This window comes from Coloeus monedula (assembly GCF_965178545.1).
Source record: "Coloeus monedula genome assembly, chromosome: 9".
NCBI classification, from domain to species: domain Eukaryota; kingdom Metazoa; phylum Chordata; class Aves; order Passeriformes; family Corvidae; genus Coloeus; species Coloeus monedula.
This window is the reverse complement of record NC_138789.1, coordinates 13,808,180-13,821,016: the sequence shown is the minus strand read 5'-3', so window position 1 is coordinate 13,821,016 and position 12,837 is coordinate 13,808,180. Positions and strand designations below refer to the sequence as shown.

The 12,837-nt window shown below is 36.9% G+C and overlaps 1 protein-coding gene across 1 annotated transcript in view; it reads right to left on the bottom strand.

Moving 5' to 3' along the window:
* Nucleotides 1-12,837, bottom strand: part of DPYD (dihydropyrimidine dehydrogenase) — a 348,807-nt gene that overhangs the window by 235,358 nt on the left and 100,612 nt on the right. Inside the window, exon 5 of the mRNA XM_082286925.1 lies at nt 8,802-8,963. Within this exon, the coding sequence (XP_082143051.1) occupies nt 8,802-8,963 (162 nt within the window). The remainder of the gene's footprint in view (nt 1-8,801; nt 8,964-12,837) is intronic.

The window sequence follows — 12,837 nt, the reverse complement described above, 5'->3', positions numbered from 1 at the left end:
TTTTGTCTTAAAAATCTCTGAAGTCAGATCTTTCGCTCCTGTAAATTTTACAGAGAAGACAGAGCCAGACTACCAGTAACAGAATAGGAATGCAAAGTCAGCCAGATGGCAGAGAATCTCTGCAATGCCAAAAAATTTCCCTGCAAACAAATTATTCTTACTAGTAGAAAAATACTTCCGCAAATAGTGCAAAGGACTATAGTGCCAGTAAAGGGGCTTTGCTTCGTCAAGAGACAACCTGCGTGATCCTAGAAAAATCACTTACAGCTTGAATTTCTAGAGGTGGTGGGTAACAAACTTTACGCAGCTTGGAAGTGGTTTTTAGGAACCACCCTCAGTCTTCAGTGCTGTATTTTCATTGGCAATCCATGCTTTAGATGCCTCCTCTTAGATAATTTTTATAGGACTTTATTTTAGTTTCTTATCTATTTCATATCTTGTCCACTTTTTAATCGGGTTTCCAAAAACTGTAGACATACCTGAAAATTAGACTGTTCTCCCTATGCCTCAATTATTCATTCACCTGCCTAATGGTGATGATCTGCTCCAATCTGTCCTGACTAAAATACTTTGGAACAGTCTCTGCCCACTGTAGTGCATTTCTACAGAACTCAACACAGTTGGCTGCTAACCTAGTTGTAATGTCACACAGTTTTTCAGATTTGCATTAAATCAGTTCTTCACTCAGGCATACAGGTAAGAGATGAAGGCAGAAATATTCTGCATTCTCCAAGCTAGACTTCACTGTCCTCTGCACAGAGGAATTGAATCTCTACCTTGTATGAGCTACAAAAGGAAAGAATAGACTTACAGCCTTAGAGGCTACTAAATGTTAGAAGCATGGAAGAGCACAGAAAATCTTCTTTTTACTTGGACATTACAGGGAAAAATGTTTAATCCAAACAGTATATAATTGTAGCAGACAAAAGGATTCAAGAGTGCATTGCATGGGGATTCTCAGTCATATCACAAATACCCTCAATGCAGCATCTCAAAAACTACCAGGAGACCACACTGCTCCCCACCTATTGCAATGCAGAGCTGTGTTCCATAAGTACTAACTAGTCCTCTAAAATACATACACTGTCATTTGTCTTCATAAATATCGTATTTAAACTATTTAACAAGCTTACCAACAGATTTTACTTTCCTTAGAATTCAAGAAGCAAAGGGTTTTCAAGTTAAACCTTGGCAATTCCACTCATGATTAGAATTTTTCATTTATATTTTGAATCAATGTTCATTTTCTTCATGTGCACTTGAGCACTCATGCTAGGTAAACCAATGATTAGTTCCTTCCCTCTCTAAAATTTCTGTGTCAAACTCCCCCAGTCTTTGTAAATTGACACAGCGGTTTAACAAACTGCATGAAGCAAGAGACAGATAATTGTTTTAAAGAAAGAATCATTTAAACCTGACAATTCATACAATATGGGAAAGTTTAATGTGGTTATTAATGGATTTCACAGGCTGAAAAGCTCACATTGTACTGTGAAACTAGACTATGATAACCAAATCGCAGTGATATTTCTAAAATGTCTGCTTTGTTAGATTCATAAGAAAGTGCTTGAATTAACCAAATTTTAGTCTCATGTAGCTGTTTAAGAAGGCTATTCAGTAACAAAAATTATATAACTTGCATATTGTACGTGTATATTGAACACTCCGAATATGCATATGCTTAACAAATTTACTACTAAATTTACTTTATTGTTAACATAACTATTTTTATATGTATTATTGAATAGTCATACCCATCAAATAAATGTTACACTGAAGTTCCACACAACTGTAGTGCAGTGTTAAGCTTCAGAAACCAAGCACTCATGCAGAAAATCCTAGGAGTTCAGGCTGAATGGTCAACTTTAATTCTGCCTATTTGCAAACAGGGTGAAACTGTCTTTATGCAGCACAGCCAGCTTGTGTGGCAGTATCTTGCCATCTGGAATTCAGTGGCAGTTTTGCATATTAAGGCTGGCAGGGTAACTGTGTGAAAATAGCAAACTGCTTTAATGCGTTTCAAAGGATTTTTACTCACCTAATGGTTCAAGTTTCCCTATATTGTAATTCACTTAATTAAATATCACTGAATTCCTCTGTATAAATCCTTTGGTGGCCAGAGATGAGTAACTGGCAAGCGTTCAGTGGCACATTACATGCAACTGTCCTTTCTGCTTCTAATCTCTTCAAACTGTGTTCAGGACGAAGGTAAAATTTAATACTATTACCCTTCTTTTCACTTTTCCTTCAACAATATGATTTCTTTTTTGTTTGGATGGAGTTTTTCCTTTGTTTTAGAGGGCTTTTTAACCAAGACCCATTCAGGAAAATGAGACCAAATGATGAATTTTAAAGCAGACTCTCAGTGAAAAGACTCAATCATCATCCTCATGTCTGCCTTTCCTTCTGGCTCTTTCTCATACACAGTCAAAAGAGATTAGATAGATTAATAATAGACATTAATAACATTAGGCATTTATTCTTAAACTTTTTATCAAATATGACGTAATTATCATTACTTCACTGTCTAGGGCCTATTCAAATTAAACCCACATTGATTCTGTCCACTTCTTATGCCTCATGTCCATTAGGGTCCTCTGACAGGATATCCCAGCTTATAAAACTCGGTACCCAAGTGAGATCCAATTCAACCAAACCAAAACAGCCAATCAATTCTGCTGAGTTCCAACAACTGAAAAAACATCTCTCTTGATTCACACATCTATAATATATTACCGTTTTCCTATTTGCATCACTTCAATGTGTAAAGGTGTGAGAGCACTTGCTCAATGCTCTCTACAGCATGATTCTCTATAGTAAGAAATCTAAGAGTTTGCTGTATTCTCTGATGTAAATAAAGCATCCTTTCACTGCAAAGGGGTTAGTTCATATTCCAAAACATTCACCAAAGAGCATAATCCAAAATATATAAAAATAACTCATAACACAAGTTTGTATCCAGGTTCCACAAGATGTTCCACTTAAGCAAACTACAGTGGTTTCAACAACTGATTCCAGTTTTAGTTTCCTGGAAAGTTTTAGCCAACTCATTTTAGCTGCTTTTCAGAATGCAGATAGGGAAAAGCTTATTGTTACCCTCATGTAATAAAATCCTGGTTCTTTTCTTCACTACACCACTCTTGTATTAGCACGTTTTGATGAAAAGTGGTGACATTTGGCAAAGAGTAGCAGGTGACTCAGAGAAATGTATTTTGCTAATCAGATGAAAATCATTTTATGGCATAGTAAGAATGAATTAAATGAGTCAAACATTTAAAACAGGTTATAAATTATATTTAGGATTTTTACCTCAAATTTCATGTAATTTAAATAAAGTAACCAATTTCAGTCACAAGTGGCACAATGCTATGGTTTAGTTGACAAGGTGGTCTTCAGTCAAAGGTTGGACTTGATGATCTTGGAGATCTTTTCCGACATTTATGATTCTGTGATCCCTGGCAGTGCTCGAGGCCAGGCTGGATGGGTCTTTGAGCAACCTGGTCTAGTGGAAGGTGCCCTTGCCCCTAGCAGGGTAGATGGAACTGGATGATCTTTAAGCTCCCTTCCAATACAAGCCGTTCTACTCTTCTATGATTGCTTAAAATTATTTTTGAACTATGACAAAAAAATTTATCAAACAAAACAGTAAATAGATTGAAAGCTTAATCTCAGTGTTAAAATGTAAAAAACCCTTTGTCTGATCCTACAAAACCAGACTATCAAAACATACTTACTTTGTATACCCAAGATATACACAGAAGGACATATTTCAGAAGGACAAACAGAAGGACAATTTAAGCTTTTAGTAAAACAAATGATAACTAAATCCTTTATATTCTTCAGGCATAATGCTTGGTCCCATGCTTTAAAGGCTCTAGAAATAAGTTTATCAGCCAGGTTTACAGTTAAATATCCTTCACTAAGGCGGTGCAATACCAAATGGCTACTGACATAGACATTAGGATCTTGCTGGGATTTATTTTAGTGTGTAACATATCAGTGTACACTGAATTGTTATCAGATTTTACTAGTGCACAGACAGTAAAATACAGGCAATGAAATCAGGAACATTTAGGAACTGGTTTTATTAGTTTCACACTTTCCCACTGGTTTCCATGGATATTTATCTGTAGGCTGGTTTGTATCAATATGGGGCAGTTGAATATTTAAAGAAGAAAATCATATTCTGCACACATTTTAATACAAAATGAAGCAAATTGCATGCACAGTAATCTTGTTGAAGTTGTCAAATTACATGATCACCCAATTAATTCCATTTAATTGCATACGATGTTACAAGAAGTGTTTTTTCCACAGACATGTGCTAGTTACAAAACCTTGATTTTCCCTCCACAATTTAAGAGCTAAAGTTGCAATACTTCAAGTTTTTATGGAAGTGAGTGCTTACAGAACTAGGGCCTAAAACATCTTATTAAAGACTTCAAATCTCCATTATTATAGTTCAAAGATATCCCATGGATCTAGGACATTGCAGAGTCCAAATCTCAACGTTTCAGGAATCCCACCACTAAACAGACATAGCAACATTCATGCAAATGAATTAAAAATTCAAAACTTATTAAATATCTGTAAAACATGCTGTAGAGAAGTTTATCTAACTTACCCAAATATCAGCAATCTTTCAGCACTGGACTGAGAAATTAGAAGTCCCCAGATTCATCCCCTGAACTATTGTCTGAAGGGGGTGGTGTAGCTTTCTACAAACCTCAAATTATTTTTATCATGGATTTCAACATGATTTAAAAGATGTATTAAAATTAATACTGATAAATAAAGGGCTTTTTCTACTTGTCCTGCTGCCTCAGCTCCCCAGAACAATCCTCCTCTGCTGCTGCAGCACATGTATCCATGGCAGTGATTATGCCCAGGCTGGTATCTCAAGGCCATCCACCTGTAGGAGTGGCAGCCCCACGAGAACCACCTTCTCCTCACCTACACTACAGACTGGTCAGAGCTGTCAATAAACAACTCAAAGAGGGACCCTAAGCCCAAGGGCACAGTGCACCACTCCATGGCAATCCCTCAGGGAAGACATTTCTTCCTTGACTGTGGTGGGCTGGGGGAGAAGGGAGGTTCAGCACTCAGGTTCCTAAGCAGAATGCTCCTTCCAGCACAGGTACTCTGCTGAGATGTCCCCAGGTGAGCAGCAGGTAAGCCCATACAATGCCTTTTTTAGGAAAAAACACATATCAAATCTCCTTTTCCGATTTCTTTCTGCTGCAGCAGTAGTCAGAATGTATCTTCAAAGAGGAACAAATCACCAGAACTGTAGCTGGCACAAGAGCCCCAGTACTAAATGATCTAGTATTTATATCTAGTATGCTGAGATTAAAATAATACATTTTCTATTTAGCTTATGTTGCACCATGCAGAATGATTAAATAGAAACAGAAGAGAACCTTTAGATTCAATAAAGTCTATCCAAAAATGTAGTAATTTGAGAGTTTCCTACTAATACTACAGCAGATAATGTAACAGATCTTGCTTCCTTTTTACTACAAGCTTGCAAACTTGTACTTGAGTAACCAGTGACTTTAGTTCATTTTGGGACTGGCAGCCATATACCTCAAGCTTGTGTGTATTGTCACTGCAATCTCAGTATATTTTCATTGAACTTGTGTTCAAAAAATGGATGTTTCCTGCTTCTGAAGAATTTGGGCAAAGGAGACAGATAAAGACATTAATATGATTTTGACCTGTGCAGTAGCAGGTGTAACCTGAGCTTGACACTCGTCATTTATAATAGTGAGCTTTTACTCCATGTTATTCTCTAGATGCAACAGTTACCATGGTAACTGCATCCCAGTATACACATTCTACATCACAAATACAAACGGATATTTCCTTTTTTCCACTTAAACATTTAATTGTCAAAATTCACATTTTTCCAGGCTGGATTACAATTCACTTTGAGAACGAGCCAAACATAGTTACAAAACTATATGAAAGGGCAGAAGGAAAATGCAGGTGGCATAAGGTGCCATTTTTTTTTTTATTGTTCTACCGTATGCAAGACAAATATTTTACAATTAGGGAGCTTTATCTGCAGTAGGAACAGATGATCAGTCATTGTTCAGAAGCACAAACAGGCATACGTCATACCCATATATTTTCCATTTTAAATCCACATTCCTGCTTTACTGCAATTTTATCTATTATCTCAGCTAGCAGTTGTGTCCTTTTATTATTGCTCACTCTCGTAATGCATCAAGTGTATGATCCTCAGACTAATTCCAAGGGAAAAAAAAGCCTAAAACTGGCTTCATGCACAATGGAGTTTTCAGTAAATAAGCCCCTGTGGGACAAATATTACACCATGCATGAGAATCACCATGCAGCTCTCATTAAGACTAACACATGTTGCATGCCTAAATTACACAATTTGCTAAGTTACTTGTATAGGTAGAGCTGTGAACACACTTCGTTTGCAGTATCTGGGCCAATGAACAGTAGTACCTTACAATTTTCTTCAATATTATAATCTATATTTTTATAATGATTGTTACTTGGAAGCACTATTATATTTTTGCAACTACACCACTTTCACCGTAAAATTTAACTGAAAAGTAAAAAAGTACTAATTGCAAAAGTTACTGCCTATTACTACTAATTAGGAGTGCTGCAACAATACAAATTCTATGTTAAACAGCAGTAAACCTGAAGGTTATTAACAACAAATTTTTTTACCTTCTTTTTCATTTTTATATGCTAGATGTATAGAAATAGAGCTACTATGAAAATATTAAGGATAATAAAATACATTGAAATGTTCTTTTTGTTGGGAGTGCCATATAGAACTACATAACAATTTTATTTTGCTAGAACTCTTGAAACTAATATAATTTTAAACAAACTTGAAACATTAGGAGCAAAGCCATTCAAAACTATTAATCCTCTGCAGTTTTCATATCAATCATTATGCTAGCACTGAGCTTTTTGAATAGATTTCTAAAGATTTTTTGAAGAAAAATGGCAGATATTTAGCATTATCTATCAAGCCATAATTCCTCTCTATTAATCATAGCATAGGGGCTAAAAGAAGATACAAATCAAATTATAACAGATATTACTTGCATTTGGTTCCTAAACAGTAATATTTCACCATTGTATTTATGATCTACTTGACAACTGCTTAATCTTTTTTGTTTGGTCGGTTGGTTTGGGGGTTTTATCTTTGGTTTTGTGGGGGTTTAAGGAAAAAAAGAAGTCTGCTGTGCAACGGATACTAGCTTTTCACAATATGGAATAAAGGCCATGAGAAGAAAAGCTAAGAAAAGTACCTTTTGACTGATAAAACCCAACTACTGAACATACACATAAAGCTAACACAGTCCAGTGTCTCTAGTCTCACCCTGTAAATGAGAACTTTGGTCTAAGCTGCACTGATTCTTATACTTGTGCATTCAAATCTCAAGAAAAATGAAGTGGTTAGCTACTTAAATGACAGAGAGGATAGAAGATTCAGCAACAGCTAGCAGAAGAGTTTATCAGGTGCTCCAGAAGATTTACAAGTCTCCTGGAGAGATAAAAAGAAAAACAGATAAAAGGAGAGCAGCAGCAGCAGGTAGCAGTATTTGCTCATCAAATCATGACCCACAGCCATAGAGAAGGGAGTGTGAAGTCTGTGCATGACACCAGAGGAAAATACTGGTCTTATAGATATCATCTGTTACTTCCAACTTAATTTGCATTTCTATTTTGGTCTGTCCTACAAAGTAGTTTTTTTATTTTCCCAGGCTTTGCAAAGTTGACTGGAACTTCATTGTATGTTTGTAAATAAGATCAGCCAAATGGCTCATGATACAAAATAGGGGCATGCATATTAGTTAAGGACTGTACAGAAATGTGCAATCTTACCACAAGCATATGCTGGTTTTAATATAGCCACAACTCCCTCACTTTCACAGAGGCCAAAATCACAATTTTTAGCCAATGATATTTCAGCTAGATCAGATGAGTTACCATCTGAGACCTTGAGTTAGGTAAAAATTCTCCATGCCCTCAAAAGAAGTTAAGAAATGAGCAGTTGCCTCTCTTTTCAGATGGAAATTGGAGCATTGAAACTACATAATCAAAAGCAATGCACAAGAACCTCAACAAAAACCCATGAGAAGAATTCCTAACATGAAGCAGCAAGTAACAACATCTGCTTCAGTAGCCAAATCATTCACCTACCCTTATGAACTAATAAATTTACACATACACATGTGTGAATCTGTATCTATATAAGTAGATGCACATGGACATATGTTTTAGGTCAACCTAAAACTACCTATTTACTTAGGTTTGGCAAAATAGGACAATAAAAAGAAAAAATCATCTGAAGCTTATCTTTGTCTCAAAGCCAGTATAAACACACATGAATTCTGCTATAGAATCTACCCTATGCCCGGAACAGTTCTACATCTCCTTAATATGCACTTACAGATACAGGTGCACTTGATCTTTTCCCCTACGTAGCCTACTCGAGTAACATCCACAATTTCACCTGACTGAGATAAATCTTTCATGATAAAAGAAATTGTCTCAACTACTAGTATGTCTAAAGAATCATCGTGTCCACAAATAATGTTCCTTATGTTCCTATAATGTACTGCATTACAAAAGCATTCCTAAGCTTTTGAGTGTGCTGTAAGAAAAAGGATAATTATTCTAGCTTTCTATGCCTTTATTTTATTAGAATCAACCATTTATTTGAAAAAATACATTAACAAAGGCAACCACTGGCAGTACTCAATAGTACATACAAAGAATTTAAGACATTTGCAAGTCCTACCTACCTCAGTAGCAAACTGCTGCAATCCACCGATATTAATTGGTCCTTCCTCAGTGGCATACAAATTGCAGCCACCAACACAGAGATCTGATGTTGGACACACCATTCCGCATGTCAGGCCAAGTGGATTGTCAGAAAGAATCATTTTGGCAGCTCCATAATAGTTCTGAAGGAAAAAGACAAAGGAAGAAGAAATAAAAAAGACAGTTGTGTACCAATGAAGCAAAAATTAAAACCTTCAAGAGATGATAACTTTGTAGTAGAATAATACATAAATACATATGTTAAATAACACTAATATTACTTAAATGTACTAACATGTTATGCAAAATTCCATCAAAGACACTGAGAATAAAGTCAGCAAAAACTGTGGCTTGTGCAAAGATAAACTTTAGCTTTTTAGCTTGCAAAATAGTTAAAAGCGTCTTCACTCTGAAGCGGTTGTAGGATTTTTAGTAGCTTCACAAATCTTCCTTCAAAAACTACAACTCCTGCATTATGTACTTGAAAATATTTTCTCCATTTCTAAGTCAATTGGACAGTAGCTGAGTTGCAACCCTTGGAGGTCTGACCAGAAAGTGCCAGTTACATTATCAGCTCTTTATGACACAGGAATGAAAGGCTTATTTTACACATCTGTGCAGACCATCTCTGTGGATATTCCTGTCCTTCACACCAGAGCAGTAGCGCCAACTTTCCCAGACACATGATGAGAAGACTTTCCACGTAGCCACCTGCAGATATTGCACTACTGAATTCTTTTTTGAACTCTTTTTTCCTCAGCACACACTGATCAGGGCAAACACTTGTTCTCCAGTTTCTTTAAATAGCAAATCAGGGAACTGATTAAAGATGTTATGTACCATTCACAACTTCAAAGATTCTCGATATTCAGTGGACTTCTTCAGAAAAGGAATAGCCACCTGATATAAAAGGACTAGCAAGATTTCTTTCCATAATAAAACTCTAAGGAATGCCATTAGCAAGTTCCAAGTGTCTGACGCCGTGAGAAAACAACCCCTCATGTTTTTTTCAGCTGGATAATTGTCTTAAGAGGGAGCATCAGAGGAAATTCCAGGAGAGACCTGAAGTGTCATTTAAAGAGAGGGAACTACTGATGTCAGCTCTGCACCTATGTTAATGAAATCATGGTGAAATTAAAGCAAACCTTTTACATACTGTATTTCTTCCGTATAGTCAATATAGAAGTGTAGTTAATAGTACAGTGTAGTTCTTCCTTCATTTTACCACGTTTCCCAACCCCTCCAGAAGTCCCACCAAGGGAAGTCCATGAAGATGGTTAAATCTAGAGTTACCTTTTTAGACCAGAAGACAATATAGTACCCCTTAGAACCAGCACATGGCTGAGGTTCCACAAAGTTTCCTCAGTGAGAAATTAATGCTGGGATGTCATTCCAGCTTTCTCCACACTAGAAGTAACTGAGAGGCTGAAAACCAGTATGTCTCCTTCCTCTTCCACCACCTATTCCATATTCCAATCTTCAGCAACCATCACCAGCAAGAAACCATTTTCTAGAACAAGTACCTTCACCTGTCCCAGGACAGCTGACCCAGAACAGAGAGATGATGTAGTGGTCAAGCACTGCAAAGTACTTGGTCGTAGCAGACCCTGTGCAATGCCTGGGACTTTCTGTCAAGTAGGTTAATGCACACAGAAGTGTTTATTCAAAGCAAGTGCTTTGCCACACAGAGTAAGAACTCACCAAGGAATAAGAATAGTGTCAAGATCTGACAATGTAACCAACAATGGGTAACAAGAATTTGATTTGGGAGGTTCAAATTCACTACAAGCAGATTATAAAACTGAGCATACAATTCTCTAAAGTTAAACCAGATGATACAGACACATACAGAGATTACCAAGAAAATGCCGACATTCAATAAATGTATTTCCAAACATAACTGGACTTCTTGCTTACAGTTACTGGTCTACTGGACACCATGAGCCTCTGTCCACCACCTGGAAACACAAACCAACTGCCTAGGAGTACTTTCACGGGATTTCCTTAGATGCTATTAAACCCCACTGAAATTCTAATCCTGGCTGAACAGGCAATCCCTTTATACAACTATTCAGAGAGAATCTTCAACCATTTCCCCTGCGGTGACTAGCGAAACACTTTATTATCTGCAATTCTCATTTATTCCAATGTAAAGGAGTATTAGTTACACTGAAATTGTATGTATTAGAAAATATTTTTGCTCTTCCAGATGAATTACACTATTTTGATATAGAGATTATTAGGGATGCTAAAAAAAACCTGTAAAGACACTGCAAGCTCAATTTGGCAGCAAAATACAGAAGTCCAGTTATATTGGAGATGTCACTGACACATAAATTTGCAGACAGCAGAAGTGACAGTCAGTGCAGGAGACCCACATCTTTCTGAAGCAGCACTGGGAGACCAGCCCAGATACCCTGCAGCATCTTAAGTGGCTCTAAATGCCTGTTCCTCTGGCAATTACATCCCGACATTCCTTTTTTCCACTCTAAAGGAATAATTACAAACTAGTACTGGTGATTTTTCTAACTAACTCAAAGACAAAATATTTTTCAATGAACTTTTGTTCTCTTTTATGTTTCACACATATTAGACTTATAGTGTTCCTTCCTGTGTCATCCAGGATTATTACGTTTATTATCTTCAGCTCTGGTTCAATGGAAAAAAAGTGCATTTGCATTTAAGCAACTTCATTAGGGATTTTCTAAATTTTTTAGCTTTGTAATTAAAATCAATATACAGACCTAGTTATGCCTAGAAAGAAAAGCTGTTAAATATTACCTTTTAAAAATTAATTTTCTTACATATATCAAGTATATTCTCACACTTGAGCTGTGCCAATACAAGCAACGTCAACACAGTTGGCACATCTTACTTCTTTTGCAAGCTCAAACCAAACTTTCAGCACAGCTATGCTATGGAAAGACAGGGTATGTTGAAGTACAAGTGACTTCAGACAGACAGGCCCAGAACCACTATAGGTATAGGATCAAGATCACAGTTTGTTAAGGGGATATCTAAGGAAATCTGTCTCAGAACACCATACCAGAGTTTGGTAAGAAGGAGGCTGGAACTGAAGACCCAGTGGGGGAAAGGCCAAGTGCTTTACTCTTAATTTGAGGGAAATGTGATGGAGTATATAAAGGTAGAGACCTGATTTGGGAAGGTTTGAGATATTGCTGTCATGATCATGAGTTCCTGCAGTGCCACTAGTAGTGGTGGCACCTGAGAAAAAAGGAATTACATCCTCTTCAAATAAGAGTATCAAAAAGTATATAGTACACATTAGCATACTAAATATTAAGACCTTAACTGAACTGTATCAAACAGTATGTATCTTCTAATCTTAGCAACTAAAATATTTTTAACTATAAATTAAAAGACATTTGAGAAAAGCAGGGCAAGGCTTCCCTAGTGTGTTCCAGCTGCACTAACACAGACACCTCCAGAGATGAAAGGGAAGCACAGGTTCAGAGTGGACTTGGTTTCCTGGTCTGCCAAAAAATAGTTACTCTGTGCTAATTTTACCATAGGTAAACTTAGAACATTCTCTCAGAAGAGCTGTTCCCTTATTCTCCTCTTCTACCTTCCTGAAGACCAGTGCAACCACTGTTCCCATTGCAACTGTTCCTGCTCACTACCAGTGAAAGGATATCGCCACTGTGGAGTGGCTCAAGAGCAAGTCCATCTGCAAACCTCCTGCCTGCCAGGGCAAAGTGCAGTGTGGAGGCCGGGCGCTGGGCAGGACTCCACATGCCCAGCTCTGAGTTGCTTCCTCTATCTATCCTTCTATTCTATTTAATCATTTATCCTGTCTTTACTGTGTAATTATACAACATATCAAACAATTCGAAAAATGTTTTACAATACTTGACAAAAACTGGCAGATACAGTAAGTCTAGTAAGTTACACGGAGTGGTGTTATACAAGCTGCGTTAAAAAACTGCAAAGCACTGTGTTACTACAGTAATAAATGAGTTTATAGTACGTGTACAGTGTCTTAAATGTTTAGTTACA